This window comes from Vicugna pacos, chromosome 11 (assembly GCF_048564905.1).
Source record: "Vicugna pacos chromosome 11, VicPac4, whole genome shotgun sequence".
NCBI classification, from domain to species: domain Eukaryota; kingdom Metazoa; phylum Chordata; class Mammalia; order Artiodactyla; family Camelidae; genus Vicugna; species Vicugna pacos.
In genome coordinates, this window is record NC_132997.1 from 45,878,547 (window position 1) to 45,897,985 (window position 19,439).

The 19,439-nt window shown below is 50.0% G+C and overlaps 1 protein-coding gene and 1 long non-coding RNA gene across 3 annotated transcripts in view; one reads left to right on the forward strand and one right to left on the reverse strand.

The window, feature by feature from the left end:
* Positions 1-14,983, forward strand: part of DLG5 (discs large MAGUK scaffold protein 5) — a 111,358-nt gene extending 96,375 nt beyond the window's left edge. For both annotated transcript variants that reach the window (XM_006211609.2, XM_072971238.1), the window contains exons 23-32: positions 470-616; positions 1,963-2,146; positions 2,655-2,803; positions 3,680-3,850; positions 4,723-4,919; positions 9,091-9,234; positions 9,484-9,611; positions 10,874-10,983; positions 11,704-11,813; positions 13,251-14,983. In XM_006211609.2, the coding sequence (XP_006211671.2) occupies positions 470-616; positions 1,963-2,146; positions 2,655-2,803; positions 3,680-3,850; positions 4,723-4,919; positions 9,091-9,234; positions 9,484-9,611; positions 10,874-10,983; positions 11,704-11,813; positions 13,251-13,354 (1,444 nt within the window). In that variant the 3' untranslated portion in view covers positions 13,355-14,983. The remainder of the gene's footprint in view (positions 1-469; positions 617-1,962; positions 2,147-2,654; positions 2,804-3,679; positions 3,851-4,722; positions 4,920-9,090; positions 9,235-9,483; positions 9,612-10,873; positions 10,984-11,703; positions 11,814-13,250) is intronic.
* Position 14,984: 1 nt separating this feature from the next.
* Positions 14,985-18,808, reverse strand: LOC140699301 (uncharacterized). Its single transcript, XR_012077350.1, has 2 exons — positions 16,219-18,808; positions 14,985-15,307 (listed from the first exon to the last, which is right to left on the reverse strand). It is a non-coding gene; the product is annotated as an uncharacterized lncRNA (long non-coding RNA).
* Between the last annotated feature and the right edge of the window lie 631 nt (positions 18,809-19,439).

Genomic DNA, 19,439 nt, shown 5'->3' on the forward strand with positions numbered 1-19,439 from the left:
CCCTGTGCAACCATGTGTATGGGTGTGTGGTAGCCAGGAGCTGAGGCCCACAATGGGATTCTCACACAGAGCGGTCTGGCCGCCTGTCCACGAGCAGACACTGGACACCTGCCTGTATCTGCCTCCATGCTGGGGGTTGCAGAGCAGATGAGGAAAGGGACACATGCCTTTGCAGTGCAGTGACTGTGAAGGGAGGGGGTCAAGATGCACAAACAGGTAAAAGAACAGTGAATTCGTGTGTCCCCAGGCTGACCCCTTTGCAGAGAATCCCTGAGTTGAGGACAGGCATGGGGAGAGGTCGGGCAGATCCTGCAGGTGGATGATCCAAGGCATCTATTCTTGTCCGGGCTCAGGGCACAGAGCTGGATGACCTGGTCCTTGTTCACATCCCAGACCTCGTCACCACTGGGGAGGGGGTGACTCTGGGCGGCTCCTGCCGCTCCTTATTCTTCCTGTCCTCTGTCCCTAGCTCCCACCTGGACCCTGTCGGGACCCACTCCACTCTCCAGGGCAGCGGTGCCACCACCCCGGAGCATCCCTCGGTCATTGACCCACTAATGGAGCAGGACGAGGGCCCTGGCACCCCCCCGGCCAAGCTGAGCACCCCCAGTTCCAGGTCAGCAAATGCACACTGAGAGCCTTCCATCTGTGCACCTCAGCCGAGTGGGGTGAGCTGGGCAGGTCGTTGTCTTGGCCCGAGCTCATTCTGTGAGGGGCATGGGCCCTGACTGCTGGCGCTGCCCGGGTTGTCAGGACTTGGGGTGGGGAGCACAGCAGTCCTTTTTATCTACCTTCTTCCTGCACTTTCTTTTTTCTCACTGACTCTCAGCTTTACCTTTTCTCTTCCTTTCCTTTTCTCATTCACTGATTCTGTCTTTAGGCAGAATCCCACAGTCGTCACCTAGCTGGGTCTGGGGCTCTGGCCATCAGTAGCAGTGTCGCCCTCAAGGAGCTCAGGGTTTGAGGGTGGCAGACCAGTGTCCAGGCATGTGCAGTACAGCTGAAGTGCTGGGAGGGGCTTCAGGGGCCACAGTGGAGCAATCATGAGGGGCATGGCAGGGAGTGGTGACAGCTTGGTCACAGTGTTCAGGATGAGCAGAGGCTCACCGTGCAAAGGGTGGAGATGGAGAGAAGTCGGGAGGAGGGATCAGCGTTTGTGTGGCAGGAGGAGGCTCAGCAGGAGCTGGAGGGGAGAGGTCCACACTGGCCGGGTTGTGAGGCCATCACTCTGGCATCCTGACGGAGCCCTTTCTCAGGCACAACGTTCATGGACCACTCGTAGAAGTTTGCAGGTTGGGAGCTGGGCCGTCTTGAGGGCTGTCCTACTTGTGACCTTTCACCCAGTGTGGCTGCACTTACCTGCAGCACAGTTTTCATCACCAGCTGGCTCTTCCCCTGAGGTCCCACTCATCAGGTTCCATTGCTGTCCCGTCTCCTTCACTTAATCTATTTGCCAGCCTTTTGGTGTCCCTCACTGTGTTTGTGAGCTCCTTGGTGGCAGGGGGCCCCGCTTCATGGTTTAGCATTGCCTGGGTAATAGGAACGGCTCAGTAAAGACTTGTCGGAAGAGTTGTGCCCTGGATGGTTGAGCTCGGCTCTGACCATCTTAGGAGAATGAGGTTAGGAAAACAAGTGCAGTCCAGGTGGGCGAGATGTAGCCCCAGGTGTGCAACTGACAGCTGGGCCGGAAAGCGGGGGCATTGATTTCCTTTCTGTTCCCAACTGGCTTTGTGACCAGGGCTGTGTGTTCGCCTCTGTGGAACCTCAGCGTCCTGCCGATAAGCCAAGTCCCTGGAACTAGCGCCTGTGCCAGCCCACCTCTTAGCGCCTGTGGTCCCAAGGCCTTGTGAGGCCCTGCGGGGCAAGCCAGAAACAGTTTAGGGCATCACCACTGGTTCGTCTTTTATGTGCCCTCCTCGCTCCCTGTGCACGATTGAAGAACTTCATTTTCCCTCCTGAAAGGATGGTGGGAGATTCCACCAAGAAGACCCCAGAGCCACGAGTGGTCTTCCTCAAGAAGTCCCAGTTGGAGCTTGGAGTACACTTATGTGGTGGGAACCTGCACGGGGTATTTGTGGCCGAGGTGGAGGATGACAGTCCCGCCAAGGGCCCCGATGGCCTCGTGCCTGGGGACCTCATCCTCGAGGTGAGTTCTGAGCTGCCAGCAGCAGCCAGGCCACTCTCTGCTCGCATGTGGGGCTTCCTGTCATCTTGGATGGCCGGGAGGCAGAGGAGCACAGCCTTTTACCTTGAGACCCCTGTCCGTGTTGAATGCCACCCAGACTCTGTGGCCTCTGGAGGGCAGATTCTCTGTTCTTGTCAGCAGCAGGACTCTGATCCGATGGCGAGTGTCAGCTCCCTCTCACTGAGTGTCCTGTTGGATGGGGGAGGTAGATCGTAGGTACTGAGAGATCCAGGTAGCATAAGCAAGGTGAGGTATCATTTTGTGAACAGCCTTTACTTGCTGGGAGAATAGAGCAGAATTTCTCATGGGAGAAGCTACCAAGGGCGGAACAGACACTCGGCAGAGGGCTCAGCCTTAACTTGAGTAGTTGGGGCAGACGGATTCCCCCTTATCTCACGACCAACCTCTCATGGGTGCCCAAGCCTCCCTGGCTTCTGCTCCCTGACCCCAGTCCCCCATCCCTGGGCAGTATGGCGGTCTGGACGTGCGCAGCAAGACAGTGGAGGAGGTGTACGTGGAGATGCTGAAGCCCAAGGATGGTGTCCGCCTCAAGGTGCAGTACCGCCCAGAAGAGTTCACCAAGGTCAAGAGCCTGCCTGGCGACAGCTTCTACATCAGGTACCAGCAGGCAAAGGTGCCGGAGCTTTGGGGCCAGGGAGGGGCCTTTGGTGGAGGGTCTTCTGAGTGAGTGCCCTTGAGTTTCTTGTCCCAGAGAGTGGGGCCATGATGGTCATTACTCAGTCCCCAAACCACAAGCTCAGGGCAAGGTGCTTGTGACTTAGAAAAACCCTTGAAGGCTCCCAGGGCCAGACGGACTCCCTCTTTAGGGTTCAGAGCCTGGAGAATTTTGAGGCTACAGGGCCCTGTTTTCCTGTGGGTTCTGCTCCTCTCCCAGTCTCCCCCAGGCCAGCTCTGCAGATCCCTCTGCAGTGTGTGTGTAGATGTCAAGATGTCCATGGCGTCCTGAAGTACTATACAAAATGTGTGTGGGAGGTGGGCATCAGGCGTTTTCTAGTAGGGGCTCAGCTTTCTTCATGTCCCCTGAGGCCTGAGGCCACACAAGAAGGAAAAGCACTCATCAACTGTGTACCATGAGGTACTGGTCTCTGTCTCTGGGGACCCCCTCCTTGTTGGGGATGGTGTGTTTCCATTCTGGGGAGTTTCTAAACCGTAGGAACCATCGCCTAGACTCAGGAGAGGCAGGCAAATGGGAAGGGCCCATTTGGAAGTGGAGATACATAGCCTTGGTCCTTGGCAAGAAGTCCTTTATCTGATGGGTGTGAGGCAGCCGTTGTCCCCGGGGAGCCCTGGTCTCAGGGGAGGAAAGAGAAGTCTCTGTGTTCTGTCCTGTAAAGCCGGGCTCCCTCCTTTGGGAACCATCAGGATAGGGAAGAGGCAGGTCCTGATCGTAGTCCAGAGAAAGAACAGGAGAGCCGCCCGAGGAGCGTGGTTGCAAAGGGCAGCCTGACCTGTCCTCTCCGTCACCTGGTCCAGGGCCCTGTATGAGCGGCTGGCGGAAGTGGAGCATGAGCTGAGCTTTAAGAAAGACGACATCCTCTACGTTGATGACACCTTGCCCCAGGGCACATTTGGGTCCTGGATGGCCTGGCAGCTGGATGAGAATGCCCAGAAGATCCAGCGCGGGCAGATCCCCAGCAAATACGTGTGAGTGTTCTTGAGCCTGGGCTTGGGGTTGGGCAGTGGCGCCCATGGGGATGTCCCATGGATGAGGGCCAGGGCTGCCTGGGGGCTCATCCTGATGCTCATCTCAGCTTCTGGTTACGTTTTAGTCGCTTACCTAATGTAGGTCAGTGCTGTAAATAATTCAGTGCTGTACAGAAGCACAGTGGCAACTTAGGAGAGCACTTTTGTAACAGATCTATTGAGGCATAATTCATATGCCATACGGTTTACCCAAAGTGTACAATTCATCGGTTTCTAGTGTCTTCACAGGTGTGTGCCACCATCACTACAGTCGATTTGAGAACATTTTCATCAGAATGAAGCCCCGTGTTCTTTAGCCTCCCCCCATCCCCCCGGTCTTTCTGTCTGCCCTGCTCCCTCCGCCAGCCCTGGTGACCCCCTGTCTTCTTTGTCTCAGTAGAGTTTCCTGTCTGGACTTTCACATGAATGAAGTCATGTAATATGTGGTCTTCTGTGACTGGCTTCTTTCACTTAGTGTGATTTTTGCAAGGTTCTTCCATGCTGTAGTGCATTTCTGTGCTTTGTTCCTTTTTATGCCAGGAAGCATACTTGTAACGTCACAAGTGAAAGCTGTCTTAGCAGTTCCTTTTGACCTTCATCTGAATACAGGCCTTGGCGGGTTCTGAGAGCCTGCCCAGCACTGATGTTTGTGTCGCCCCCACAGCGGTGGTACCAGGGGGTCCTCGGTGGCGTGGGTGGTTAAGTGGCCAGAAAAGCTGCAGAGGGTGTTGGAGGATCTGGGGAGGCCTAGCTCTGGCTCTCTCGGGTAGGGCAGGGTGGGCAGTCGCTGGGTCCCAGGCCCTTCCCTGCACGACTCTACCCTTTGTCCACAGGATGGACCAAGAGTTCTCCCGGAGGCTCAGCATGTCTGAAGTCAAAGATGACAGCAATGCAGCAAAGACGCTCTCGGCGGCTGCGCGCAGATCCTTCTTTCGGAGGAAACATAAGCACAAACGGAGTGGGTCCAAAGATGGGAAGGACCTCCTTGCCCTGGACACCTTCTCCAACGACTCCATTCCACTCTTTGAAGGCAAGTGGCTGAGCTTGCTTCTCCAGCGGGTGCTCAGGATTAGGTTTGCTGTTGACCACAGAAGCCTTACCTTGGTGACTTAAATGAGATAGAGGTTTGCTTTGCTTTCACAGGTAACCAGTCTAGGGTGGGGATGGTGGTGCTACTGTCTTCAGAGTCTACCACCTGTTGGGTGTGGCTTCTATTCTCAAAGTCTCCGCACAGTCATTGCAGCTCCTGCCAATCACGTCTGTGTTCATACAGTGGGGAGGAGGATGGGGCAAGGCAAAGGTGTGCTTCTTTAAACAGTTTGTCTGGAAGCACCTGCTTGGATCTTCCACTTAGAGCTCTTTGGCCGCTTGCATCTGCAAGGGTGGCTGAAAAGGCAGGGTTTTCACCGGTGCACTGCTGGCTTCAGTAAAGCAGTTTCCTTTAAGAAGCTGCCTAAGTAAAAAAGAAAGGAAGCACTGGTATTGGGTGAGCAAAAAGTGTTTGTACTCAATGCATTGCCTCTAGTTTGATTTTGGGTTATTACAGGCTGCTTGGTGGTGACCATGGGCCAACTCTGCAGATCTTTGGCCTCTTCTGGCCTCACTTCTGTGTCCATCCTTACATGAACTTCCCAGGGCCAGTCCTGGAGCTGCATATTAGGGAGTGTCAGACATCCTTTGGCAGATTGCCTTTGTAGAAGGGTACTTTTGTCCTGTAAAGCTGGAGGCTCCTGTGAATGCTGCTCCCAGGGCCCCATGTGTGTCCACTGTCCTAGAAGGTGCGCCCTCCCTGGCAGGCAGGGTGTGGAGGTGGCAGTGGGCATTAGAAGGTAGGACGCCTGGTTTCATCCTCCCTTCCTTCCTTGTTTATTTTTCAGTTAGGGCCTTAGGCACAGTGAGCTGACTGATGCTGCCCTTGCTCACGGCCCACTGTCACTGTCAGTCAGGACAGGGCTTGACAAACAGTAGCCTAGGGGCCAAATCTGGCTCACTGCCTATTTTTATACGGCCTTTGAGCTAAAGATGGATTTTACTTTTTTTTTTTTTATTTTTTTGTAAATATATAGTTTTATTAAGACAAAAACTGACAGTGTTGGTATGAAGTTTACATTTAAAGTTTTCACAGAAACTTAACACATACCTAAAAAGGTTTTACGGTGGAGTTCTAGATGCTGGCCTGGGTGATGTCTAGAACTGATGGGTCTCATGATTTGGGACAGCATTTTGGGGTATTAATTAATTCTTAGGATGAAAAAATACTTTTTTTTTTGTTTTGCTTTAAAGTGAACCACTGCCACAGTATGAAAATTTGGTCTTCTCCCGAGTCCAGGGCTTTTGAAATCATTCAACTCTTTTTCTTGAGGGGCTGGGTGGTAATCAGGTTTGTTTGTTTGTTTGTTTGTTTGTTTAATGGAGGTCCTGGAGGATGAACCTAGGACCTCGAACATGTTAGGCAGGCACTCTACCAATGAGCTATACCCTACCCCCGGAGTAATCAAGCATTTTTATTATTCTGTCTCTCCATTTGTTAGCTTTTGGTTACTCATTTTGTTCTATTCTTTGGGAGGGGAGGGTTACAGCAGACCTCACAGTACGTATCTCTGCCTTAACTACTAACATGAATCATTACTTTGACCCCTTCCCTAATAATTCTAAAACATCAGAGCACTATGACTCTTTTACCTTCTTCATATCTTTTGTTTTGTTGTCTTTAATTTTGGGGGAGGTAATTAGGTATTTATTTATTTTGATGGAGGTACTGGGGATTGAACCCAGGACACTGTGCACGCTAGATGCACGCTCTATCACAGCTATACCCTCTCCCCCTTCTTCCCATCTTTTTGCATTATTAACATTTTCATTTTACATGTATTTAAAATCCAACAGTGTTACTCATTTACATGTCAGTTATTCATTTATAGCTACCCTTCGTGTTTTTCATCATTTCTTCCTGCTATTCTGTTTCCTTCTGATTTTGTTTTCTTTCCACTGAACAACTCCCTTCAGCATTTCTTCCTTTTTCTAGCTTGATTGAGATATGTATGATTGACACATAATATCATGTAAGTTTAAGGTGTGCAGTATGATAATTTGATACATGTATATGTTGCAAAAGGTTTACTGCAGTAAGGTTAGATAGCATACCCTTTACCTCATATAATTAACATTTTCTTGTTATGGTGACCTTCAACATTTCTTGTAATGCAGATTTGTTGGTGACAAATTCTGTGCTTTTGTTGGTCTCTTTCCCCATCATTTTGGAGGTTTTCACTGGATATAGAATTTTAGATTGGTAGATATTTTATTTATGTGTTTTAAGGACATTTTTTATTGTCCTTTGGCTTTCACTATGTATTTGTGTCCTGGGGTTGCTGTAACAAATGTCATAAGCTATGTGGCTTAAAATAACATATATTTGTTCGTGCTCAGTTCTGGAAGCCAGAAGTCCAAAATCAGTACCACTGGGCCAAATTCAAGCTGTTGGCAGGCCCATGCTCCCTTGGAGGCTTTTGGGAGGAATCTTTGCCTTGCCTCTTCCAGCTTCTGGTGCTGCCAGCGTTCCTTCACTTGTGGCCACATCACCAACATCTTTAGCTCTCTCTGCTCCATCTTCACATTGCCTTCTCCTCCATGTCTGTCTTAAAACCCTCTCTGACTCTCATAAGGATACATGTAATTGCATCTGGGGCCCACCTACACAGTCCACCTCCTCTGAATATCCTTAACTTAAGTACGTTTTTGCTATACAGGTTTCTCCCTCTATTCAAAAATAGAACAATCCTGTGAAACCTTTTGTAAGCCGAAATGGCAGAAGGTGCAGAAGCAATTACTGTAAGACACATCTTGCTAACAGATGCACACAAACAATGGAGATAAAGTGCAGATGCTTGCAGACCAGGTCAGCGCTCTGGTAGCTTGATGCTGGGATGCTGAGTGCAGGTCCTGGGGAAGAAGCCACTCTGCTTGAGGTGTGCGCTGTATCTATAGAGCCTCAGCTCACAGCAAAACAAATGCTGGGCACTGTTTTAATTTTTGCCTTTTTTTTTGGAACAGTGAAAATCCTCTTTGGGTTTCTTTCAGTTAATGAAAACAGGTATTAATGTAGGTCTTTCATAAGAGTGGAGGGGCACAAAACGAACTTTCAAAAAGTCGGGGATCCCTGTTATCAGGTAATAGTCACAGGTCTCGGGGATTGGGAAGTGAATTGATCTACATGGGGCACTTGTCAGCCGGCCACACATCATTTCTGCCGAGAAGTCATCTCTCATATTGCTCTCAGTGCTGAGGTGAGGTGTGTCTGACCCTCCCCTCCCCCAGCTGTTTTTAGATTGTCTTTGCCTTTGTGTCTCAGCAGTCATACCATGATGTGCCCACGTGTGGTTTTCTTGGTGTTTATCCTCCTGGGATGTTGGGAAGGGGGTGGTTCTTAGCACTTCTTAAATCTGTAGTTTGATGTCTTGGTCAGTTTGGAAAATGCCTTTTGTTTCTTTAAAACTACTTCTGTGCGCCTCTTTCCTCTCCTTCTGGATCTTAGTTCTTTGGCCGTGTCCCATATGTCTTCTGTACCTTTTTTTAAAGAAATATTTTCCATCACATTTTTTCTCTCCGTGTATCAGCCTGGACAGCCTGGATATTTTCTGCTGGACTTTTTCCTGTTTATTCATCCACTTTCTGTTGTGTCCAATGCATGTTTATTTCAGAAATTACATTTTTTAGTTCTGTAGTTTCTAATTGTTTCTTTTGTGTGTGGGGGCGGGTAAAACATCAAATTTATCATTTTAACCATTTAAGTATACAGTTTGGTAGTGTTAAGTAGATTTGCACTATTGTGCAACAGATCTCTAGAACCTTTTTAATCTTGCAAAACTGAAACTATATCCACTGAACACTAATTCTCCCTCCCCTCCCCACTCCCTGTGGTTTTGACCACTTTAGATACTTCATTTGAGTGGAATCATACAGAATTTGTCTTTTTGTGATTGACTTACTTTGCTTAGCAGAACATCCTTGAGGCTCACCTGTACTGTAGTGATAGGATTTTGTTGTTTTTTCAGGCTACATAGTATTTTGCTGTGTAGATCTACCACATTTTCTTTATCCATTCAGCTGCAAGGACAGGGAGCAGTGGGTCCCCAGCCTCTCTGCCTCCCCTCCTCTGCTCCCGGCCGATGCCCGTGACTGTGCTCTTCTCTCTCCCTCAGATTCGGTGAGCCTTGCCTATCAGCGGGTCCAGAAGGTAGACTGCACCTCCTTGAGGCCCGTCCTGATCCTGGGGCCTCTACTGGATGTGGTGAAGGAAATGCTGGTGAATGAGGCGCCTGGCAAGTTCTGCCGATGCCCCCTTGGTAAGGGGTTGCCCTCATGCCTGCTGTGCTGTGTCTATGTCCACATGTTCCCCGGGGATGGATCCCATGGTGTTTTGGAGCCCTCCTGATTTGGGTCAGGACAACGTGCAGCTCCAGTTCTTTTTCTGGGAGAAAGGGTAGCAGGGCTGGGCTCCTAATTGCTCTTCCACACAGTGTTCTTCCCTGGAATGGGCAGTGACAGCTCACAGAGCCTGGGGCCATCCTGATTCCTGGGTCTGTGCTTTCCAGAGGTGATGAAGGCCTCCCAGCAGGCCATCGAGCGAGGCGTGAAAGACTGCCTGTTTGTTGACTACAAGCGGAGGAGTGGCCATTTCGACGTGACCACAGTGGCTTCCATAAAGGAGATCACAGAAAAGGTACCTGTCGTCTCAGACCGAGGGGTGGGCACCTATTTGAGCCCTGGGCTTGGACCCCGTGTGTGTCTGGGCCCTGTCCCTTTGCACCTCTGCCCTGCGTGTTTCTTAGACCTTGGTGAGCTCAGCTGTGTCCTGTTGGTCCGAGTTAGCCTACTGAGGGCTGGCCCCCATTGCTTCTGTGTGCTTCCACTTTTCTGAGTAGGAAGCTACTCCCAGGCAAGTGTGTACAAATCACCCTGTGTGTGTGTCCCCTCTCCCTCTCTGAGGGGCTCTGGCGAGAGCTTTGCACTCCAGGAAAGGCCCTTCACAGGGATTTCTACAACAGGGTCCCAGAGTGCACCTGCTAAGCATGTGTGCAGAATTTCACGTGTGCCATACTCTAGGGACAGGGGCATGGCTTCCATCAGGGTAGGAGCTGTTGCTGTGTACCTTAAGGCTTTTGGACACAACTGTGGTCCGTTTGCCAGGTAGCGTCCAGGAAAGTGGGCAGCTCTGCCAGGTGTGTTGGAAAGGCAACCTTGGTGAGTCCCAGGATGTGGGTGCTCCTCCAGCTCCGTCCTTGCTGGGTGGTCAGTTCACCTCACTGGGCTTGGGATTCCTCCTGATACAGGAGGAAGTTGGCTGCTTACAGCTGTCAGTGCAGATGGCCCAGTTGAAGTGGACGAGCTTGTCAGGGGTACCCCAGGACGTGAGAAAGCCCGGCAGCGTTTGGGCCCCCTCAGTGGTGTTCTTGGGAGTTTTCTGACTCATGGGCTGTGTGGAGGTGCAGGAGAGCCATGGGCCGCGTTTCATTCACAGCCACACAAAGACCCACTCCCTAGTCAGTAGCCCCTAGTCAGTCTCCGCCCAGTCTTCTTTTGCCCAGTCTGGCAGAAGTGAGGTTCTGAGGCTGGGCTGGGTACGGCTTTAGGAAGTTCCTCTATCTGGTTAAAGGCAAGAGGAGGTTTGGAGTTGTGTCGTCCAGACCCACCCCGGCCCTGGCTCCCATCCTGACTCCCATCACAGCTGACAGCTTGTGGGGAGAGATTTTTCCCACATGAGGTTTCCCCACCGTGTATCATGCATGGTCTTCATGAAAGACTGGTTTTGCTGCCTAGTTCGTTGGTAGAACCTTATACATTCACTTACAGAATAAGGCAGGGCAGTGCAAGATGAGGGTGGCCCCATCGGTGGCAGAGAAAGGCTGGGTTGTCCAGTGCTCCCACAGCCTGGCTCTCTGCCCATCCTCCTGGGTGGGGTGTTCACTCTCTCCATCCCCCCAGAACCGGCACTGCCTCCTGGACATCGCCCCGCATGCCATTGAGCGGCTGCACCACATGCACATCTACCCCATCGTCATCTTCATCCACTACAAGAGCGCCAAACACATCAAGTAGGTGATGGGCTCCTCGTGGGCTCAGCCTGGGGCCTTGCTGTGGGTGGGCTGCTGGCTCACAGCCATGGGGTTGGTGGTGAAAGAAAGAGATGGGCCCATTGGCCTTGAAACTGGCATCCCATGTACGAATGACCTCCACCTCGAGCCCCCGCACATCAAATCAGGCGTGTTAACCCTGCACAGCCCTCCCTCCCTACCGCTCTTCGTGCCGTTTGGGTGCTGCTATGGCTCCTGGAGTATGTCCATCCTTGTCTGCATAGCTCCCTTTCTGACCCTCATGCCCCTTTCCCCTGCCTCTCCGCTTGGTGCTCATAGCAGCACAGGAGTTGGGTGGCCTGGCCCAGGTCCGGCTCGGCCAGGAGCTGGTTTGTGATGTGGATGGGCCCTTGCTCTTGCTGAGCTTCAATTTCTGTGCTGGTTGGGCTAGCGGTCTGCCAATCCCTCCCTGCCTCCACCAGTTTGCCTTTCTGTGCTTCCAAGTTTCTGGTACCTGCCCTCGGGGGCCAGCTGGGGTATCTGGTCTCTGTGTACACACGCTGGGGCGCCTGCCTTTCCCCTCTCTGCCCAGAGCTCCCCGTGGGGCCTACAGGCTGTTGCTGTGCTTTACGGTGGGGGGCTCATGGGAGCTCTGTGGTGAGTGATCCCTGTTACTCTGGACAAAGAGGAGGGCCTGGGGCAGGCCAGATGCTCAGCCTGGTTCCCCGTCTGTTCCGACAGGGAGCAGAGGGACCCCATCTACCTGAAGGACAAGGTGACTCAGAGGCATTCCAAAGAGCAGTTTGAGACGGCTCAGAAGATTGAACAGGAGTACGGCAGGTACTTCACAGGTAGGTCTAGAGAGAGAGGAGTGGGGACAGACACAGGCTTCCCAAGGATGTCCTTCTTAGAAGTGGGGAGAGCCCACACTAAGTGGGGTTCTGGTGGATGCCGTTGTAGTGAGCACTTTTGTTACAGATGATCAGATTGCAGGCACAGGGCAACATCAGGAACTTGCAGATCACTAGTTCTGGCTTAGGTCATGGTCTGGCCTTGGGTAGTGGCTGCACAGTCGCTGTAGAGCATAGCTCCAGCGTTCCACGGGTGAGTAGCACAGTGGTGGTGGCTCTGTCTGTCCCTAGCACCCTGCAGGGCAGGCCGGGTTTTCCGTAAAGTTTTCTGGTCTTTGAAACAGGAAACCAGAAGCAGCATGGCTCCAATTTACCAATCGCCATTTTACTTGGTGGCTTTCAACTTCTTCCATAAAATCAGTCATCTTTGTGGGTAGGGAGGAGTGGGACATAATAACGTTGTGGTCACAGAGGTAGAGACAGTGGTTTTAATTAACTTACAGAGAATATTGTGATCTTGTTTGGCACTTCTCATGCAACATTTGGTCTCAAAAACCAGCCTTGGTGCTTCTTTCAATGTATGTGCATGTGTGTGTGTTTGTTTTAATTTCCAATTGACTACGGACCAATATTTCAGTCAAATACATTAACAATTACTAGAGAAATGAAAATTTAAAACTCCAAAACTTACAAAATATAAGCATTGACTTTTTAGTAGTTTCAACAGATGTAAAATTACTCCGGCACATTTCCATAGCCATTTCTAAACTTGCGCTGTCAGTTTCTGTGGCAAGCAGCTGGTGCTTGGCATTCTTCCATGGGGCACACAGACAGCCGTGGTCTAGTGTCTGCCAAGCCATGGTGTTGAAAGCCTGCAGACCAGGCTTGAGCCAGAGCTGGAGACATGTCGTCATCTTTGCTGGGAATCTTCTCTGGGCCACGGGATACCTGGCTCCTGCAACCCAACCTTGTCTCCTGTAGAATCCTGCTGCCATTTGGACCATCACAACACATCTCAAACTGCTTTCCGATGTGCTGGGACTCCCCATTGCAAGACTAGGCAAACCAACCCGGGGCATTATTGCAGTGAGGCTGGCAGTTCATGCACGTGGTCAAATCCTGGTCACCCCTGTGACAGGGGCCAGGGCAGCCTGGCAAAATTGGACACTGACCTTCATTTGAGCCCAAATTTTTAACATCCTATGGAACCATTGGCAAGAGGGATAGCTGAAAAGCTGAAGTGATTTGCACCTAACTCTCTTTTCTTTGTCTTCCGCAATTTCTCACTGGTGGAGGAGTATGAGGCGGGAGTGGGACAGCAGGGCCACGTAGCTCAAGACAGGCAGAACACCAGGAAGAGTATAACGTGTTTATTTGCCTCAAATCTGAGGTCTTCCTCTGAGCCAATGACGTGTTTGTCTGGGGGCTCTTTTGCAGGGGTCGTCCAGGGAGGAGCCCTGTCAAGCATTTGCACTCAGATCTTGGCAATGGTCAATCAAGAGCAAAGTAAAGTCCTGTGGATTCCAGCCTGCCCCCTATAGAACGTGGTGCTGGGGACGACATAGCGCGGCCGCCAGCATGAGTGCCTGGCTCAGGTCTCTTTAGCGACTAAAGATAGAAGTCTGTCTGTACATAAACCCGAAGGGGAAGGATCCGTGAACCAGGACTCCAGGAACGCCTCCTTTGTAGACAGAGGGCTGCAGACGAACGGGATCCGGGCCCCAGCCAGCAGACTGTGTTCCTCTCACACGTGTGCTTTAAGACAAAAGACTTTTTGTAGAGGGATTCAACACCGACCTTTCCTTTAGTCAGCTGACCAGAGATGCTGCAAAGAGAACCTTTCAGATCACAAGTTTACAAGCCTTTTCTAAGTATTTGGTTGTTTATGTTTACTTGAACGGCTCCATGTTGTTGCTGCCCAGCCCCTGCCCTTTCGTCACACCCCTGTGTTGCTTTGGTGTTGATTTTGTGCCTGTTTTCAGCAAAACGACTCTAGAACCTCGCCGGGGCCCACTTTGCTTTGGGAGGTTCTTGTCGGTGGGACCAGAGCTTTGATGGATGTCCTGCTCCTCGGTGGCACCTTTCCTAGAAGGACATGGCAACTGAGGGTGCTTCAATGGTCGGTGGGGCGGGACCGGCGTCTGGAGGGGCTGGCTCTGCAGCGGCAGCACTTTCCCTCCTGCCCCCAAAGAGGGTGATCTGGGCTGTCTTGCAGCCCCTCCCTCAGATTGTGCCTCTGCGTCCTCTCACTTCTTTTCCACCTGCGTTCACTACTCCAGCCTTTTCCTGGTCCTTGCAACTGCGTGAATTCCCTGTTGCACAGCCCGCTCCGGGCGGGGTGTCACGCTGGCGCTGGTGCGTGCTGTTGGGTCTTCCTTAGGTTCTGTGAGTAGTGACAGACTTTACCAGTGCAGACTCTGCAGGGTAATTCTTAAGTGCTCTGGAGTTGGGCAGGCAAATCAGCTCTTCTCAATGGGAAAACATTCATGTTTCAGACTTCGAATCAAGAGCTCTTAGTGGAAGCTTAAAGATTAGTACGGTCACTGTCAAAACCCTAAAAAGGGAACCTGGGATCTATCTAGTCTTGGGAACAGCGCTCACAGCATGAGCAGTACTCCACGAGGATGTCTTTTTTAAGCTTCCGACGCTGAATGGCTCTGCTGAAGATTTGATGTGGTTCCTCCTTAAACTGTGCATCCTGTTAGTAAATAGGTACTGTACCGGGCTCCGGGTAAGTGTCACTGGGGTAGGACCTCTATTTTAATACTGTTCCTAACATTTCATTTTACTAGCAAGAAATCTCTGATTTCATTTTATTCTTTGTAATTCTAGAACTAGATTGTAGTTTAGCCATACTGACATTTTTTAAAAAGGGATATATTTTCTTGCACAGTTGTTCGAAAAGAGACACGTTTCAGTCCTCAGTGCTGCCCTTCGTTTCACAGGTACACGCCTTCGGGCTCAGACACCTAGGACAAACCGTAGGCTGTCTTGGGGTCTCGCTCGCACGCCTTGCGGGGCTGCTGCTCCGAGCGGCAGGCGGTGGGACCGAGGAGGTACAGTGTGCACAGGTACTGTTCTGACAGGCTGGGATTTTCTGTACTAAAACCTTCCTTTGTATCAAAAGTTAAGCCGACTTTAGTACAATAAATAAAGGTCAATTTCTGTAACTTGTGGTAAAAAGACCTGTCTTTTATTTATTGCCCACCTTTCCCTGCTCCCTCAGCTCCCTTCGTTCCTAAATTTGAGACTGTGTTCCTCCCCCGCAGCATGTGGCTGGAACTGGCTGTGGTGTGAGGTTCTTTCCAGCTCTCATCGTGCTCAGGAACCCCCCTTTACCTGCTGCCTCAGCCTCTCTGATGCCCTTCGTCCCTCCCACGGTGTCCATCTGTCCAGCGTAGCGTGGATAGTGATTGCAGCCAGGCAGCTGATTTGAGTAAGACTCAGATCCTGCCCTCGGGGGCTCATGTTCAGATCTGCAGGTTGGGGCTGGGCTGTGAAAAGCAAGGGGGATTTGAAGGACACCGCAAGGCTGCCCACGTCTCCTTGACAGCCCAGACCCAGCATCGAACTCAGACCCAGCTGCTGCCTGGGTTTTGGTGACCCCCCCCCCCAACAAATAGGCGCTGCTGCTTATGTTAGGAAATGGTTTCTTTTAAAAGAGCTCAATTATGATGCCAACACCTTAGCAGTTTATACTTGCTGCATTATGAGTGGTTTTTATTTTCTTTAGACTTTTCTGTATTTTTCCAAGTTTTCTGTAGGAAACTCGGTTTTCTTTTATAATTGCAAGGAAAAACCACTATGTCTTTTAAAATGGAGGGCATTTAAGTGACTGAAATCACAGACTTGTTTCTGGATGCACTGAGGCCTTGCAGGGCAGCCCCTAGAAGACTGCTGAGCAGCACTGGTGGTGGGGCGGCGGGTGATTATGCTTGTCTCACCAGGAGGCCAGGCAGGGGCTGGAATTATCTGTCTCACACAGGCTCAGATCATTTTGGAATGGCAGAGCTGACTTTCAGCTCCAGCCTTGAGGCCTTGGACAGATCTCGCCTGGGCCTCTAAAGAGAGTGCAGACTAGATGCTCTCAGGCCCCTCTCCCCGGCTGACGTCTGAAATGTGGGTGGGGAATGGGACTTCACTCCTGGCCTGGCGGAGGCTGAGCAGAACCCCAGCTCCAGGAGCCTTGGCACAGGTGACTTTGGGAGGCTGGAGGAGTCCTTGACACCTAATGCTCTGCAGTGGAAACTGAAGGGGTCTGAACTAGGAGCCAAGCCCTGGACCAAAGAGACTGGCCAACTGGAGGTTGGGGCTGGAAAGCTGAGCTGTCACCCCTCTCCAGTGCCACAGATGGAGAGAAATACAAGAAATTGCCAAGTGGGGTACAATGCAAGCAAAAACTCACAACTGGGAAGCGCAGCTGGCGTGGGAGCAACAATCTTCTCACGGGGGACGAGGCTCCGAGGCCCTGCCCTGGACAGCCAGCCTTCTCCACTGCTCCCTTCTGCTGCCGCTCCACCTGTGGGTTTCCTGGACCTTGTTTCATCCATGCACGCTTTTTCATGTGCTCACTCCTTCCAGAATATAGTCTCTGGCCTCCTGATGGTTCTCCCTTCAGTTCTCCTTGCTATTACAAGTTTAGATGTTTTTTTCAACTGTGAAATGTTATACATACAGAAGAGTGTTACAATGTAAGTGTACGGTCTGAAGAATAATAAAATGGACAGTACATCTGTTAGGAACAGAACACTATGACTGACGTAGAAGCCCTCTTATGCCCAACACAGTTGAGTTTTCTACATTCTTTTCCCCAAGGTGAGCATGGTACTGACATGTAGTTTAACGATTTCCTTACTTTTCTATTTTCACCCTCAAAGGAGATATCTTGAAATAATATGACTGGTTTTGAAGACACTGGGCATCAAGTGCACACTGAGCTGTGAGGGTAACAGCAGCATTGCCAACGTTAGGTGATGACTGGAAACAGCAGTGTGATCTCTGGGTCAGAGTGGACCTCAGCTTCCCTGGGAATTTCTAAGTGCCCCCTTGCCCTTGGGGAAGTCGGTGAGCAGGGACTTGACTGATTCCTAGGGATGCTGGGGCCACCACACTCCGGGCATGTGGCAGTGCTGTGCACAGACAGGTCCTTGTCCTCTGGCAGAAATACGGTCACAGGGCTTGGTTTGCTGATTGCAGTTTCCACGCTCAGCACGGCGTCCTCGATTTCAGCAGTGAGTCAAAGCTGAACACTTCTGTGGGAGGAAATGCTGGTTTCTCCTGCTGACCTGGGGAGCAGGGAGGTCGTCAGCTCATGTTAGTCCAAGCCTAGGAGAGGTAAGAATCTGGGTCAGGATCACCCTAACGTTCTGTTCCTAGCTAAGCCCTAGGAAACCAGCAGAAGCTTTGGTGCTAACGGCTCTTAACATTTCTGCCTTAATGCGCTGCTCCAAACCAGCCTTCCTGCCCTCTGGGTTTGGGGCCAGCTCTCATCCTGGTACCTCTCCTCTACTTTGCTGAGAATTTCCTGTGAGTTTTCTTGATTTATTTTTTCCGACTCTTGTCTCCTCGTCTCTTTTGATGGGTATCCTGTTTCTTGTGCCACTTGTGATTTCACTTCTCTCTCCAGAGGAAGGTGGCTGGATTTACCTCCTCCGAGCATTGTTTTCTAGAAGAGTTCTGAATTAAGAAAACAGTAGCAATGTCTGTGTTCACCATTGTCTGCCAATTGGTGCATCTGGACTGGGAGGCCTGAGGGTCAGAATAACGAGGACTGTATCAGCTGCTCCTTCATGTGTTGTACACCCTTGACGGGGTCCCTCAAATTTCTCATCCCTGTTAGCATCATTTTGTCATTTTGCTGTTCTTTCATGGAGATTCAGTCAGCTTTATCTTTGGAGCCCTTCTATGGAGTCTTTTAGCTTTGATATCAGATTCTTAATTTCCAAGACCTCTTACTTTGTGAATGTCATTTTTTATATTATTCTATACTTGTCTCGTGGAAATACTATCTGAAAATAGTATGGGGTTTTTTTCTCACATAATTATAATTCCTCAAAGGTTTAAAGTTTTTTTGTTTGCTTGTCTTTTTGTTGTTGTTGTTGCTGTTTTAGGACTAAGGGATACCTCGTTTTGTATGTTAATGCTTTAACCTCAAATGTCTGGTAATGCTTGCTACTCAGCTAATGAGTAATCAGTGGGCATTTAATGGTCCAGAGGAAATAAGGAGGCGTGTAGTTCAGGTTTCTCTCTAGGGTGGCCTGGCTGGGCTACTCACTGGGGAGTGTTAGTGGTGGTCTCCTTCGGTCTGTCTTTAGGAGTTGGCCAAAGGATTCCTTCTTCTCCTGACGGCCTGATTGCACATCTGAGCTCACTGGGGAAGAAGGCTGGGGCTCTTTGCAGTCAGCATGCAGTCACTTAGTCCTTTTTTTCAGCCTGGTACCAGTTCTCTGGTTTGTGCCTGCTCTCACCTCGTCCAGGGACCCTCTTACAATTCCCGAGGGAGATAACTGCCCTGCTTCTGCTGAGTTGAGAGAAATGCAGTAGTCCTATAGCTTGGAATCCAGGAATCTGTTTCTCACTCGTTTTCCCAAATTCCATGTTTAAGCCACTCTCTGCACCCCAAGTTCTGGAAGTAACGGTGCCACACTTGCTCACAGTTGCTTGCGTTTGAAGATTCTTTACTTTCCCCGCTGTTGTTTTGGGATTTGGCATGCTAAGTGATTTGCCACTGTTCCACCTGCTTCTCAGCTTCTAAAATGATCTTGTGGTTGTTGCCTCTGCTCTTCCCGTATTTCTGGATTTCTATTTTTTTTTAAATCTTTGTACTGTATTTACTTTGTTTTAATGAGATTCTACTAGAGCAAAAATAAGCTTATGTTTCAAGCTGCTTTCTTAACCTTGAAGTAAGGTTTACCTTTCCATATTCCTTTACTATTATTTTGCCCTCACTGGGGTCATGAGAGGACCTGAATTGCATACCTCATTGCTTTTTTTTTTTAAACACCATTATTGTGGTATGATTCCTGTACAGTAAACTACACATATTTCAGATGTACAATTTGATGAATTTTGATAGATGTATATATATACCACCACAATCAAGATAGCTAACATTTTCAACATTCCCCAAGAGATGGAAATTTTGAACTCCCAATTTATCCCTTCCTACCCTCTTTACCCTCTGGTAACCATAAGTTTGTTCTCTATGTCTGTGGGTCTGTTTCTGTTTTGTAGATACATCTGTGTCCCTTTTTTTAGATTCTACATATAAGCAATATCATATGATATTTTTCTTTCTGACTTACTTCACTTAGAATACAATCTCCAGGTCCAACCGTGTTGCTGCAAATGGCATTTTTTTAATGGCTGAGTAGTATTCCATTGTGTGTATGTGTGGGGGGGTATATATACATATACATATTCATATACACACATACATATACACCACATCTTTATCCAGTCATCTGTTGATGGACATTTGGGTTATTTCCTTGCCTTGGCTATTGTAAATAGTGCTGCTGTGAACAGGGTGCATGTGTCATTTTGAATTATATTTTCCTCCAGATATATGCCCCAGGTGGGATTGCTGGATCATATGATAAGTTTTAAGTTTGAGGAATCTCCATA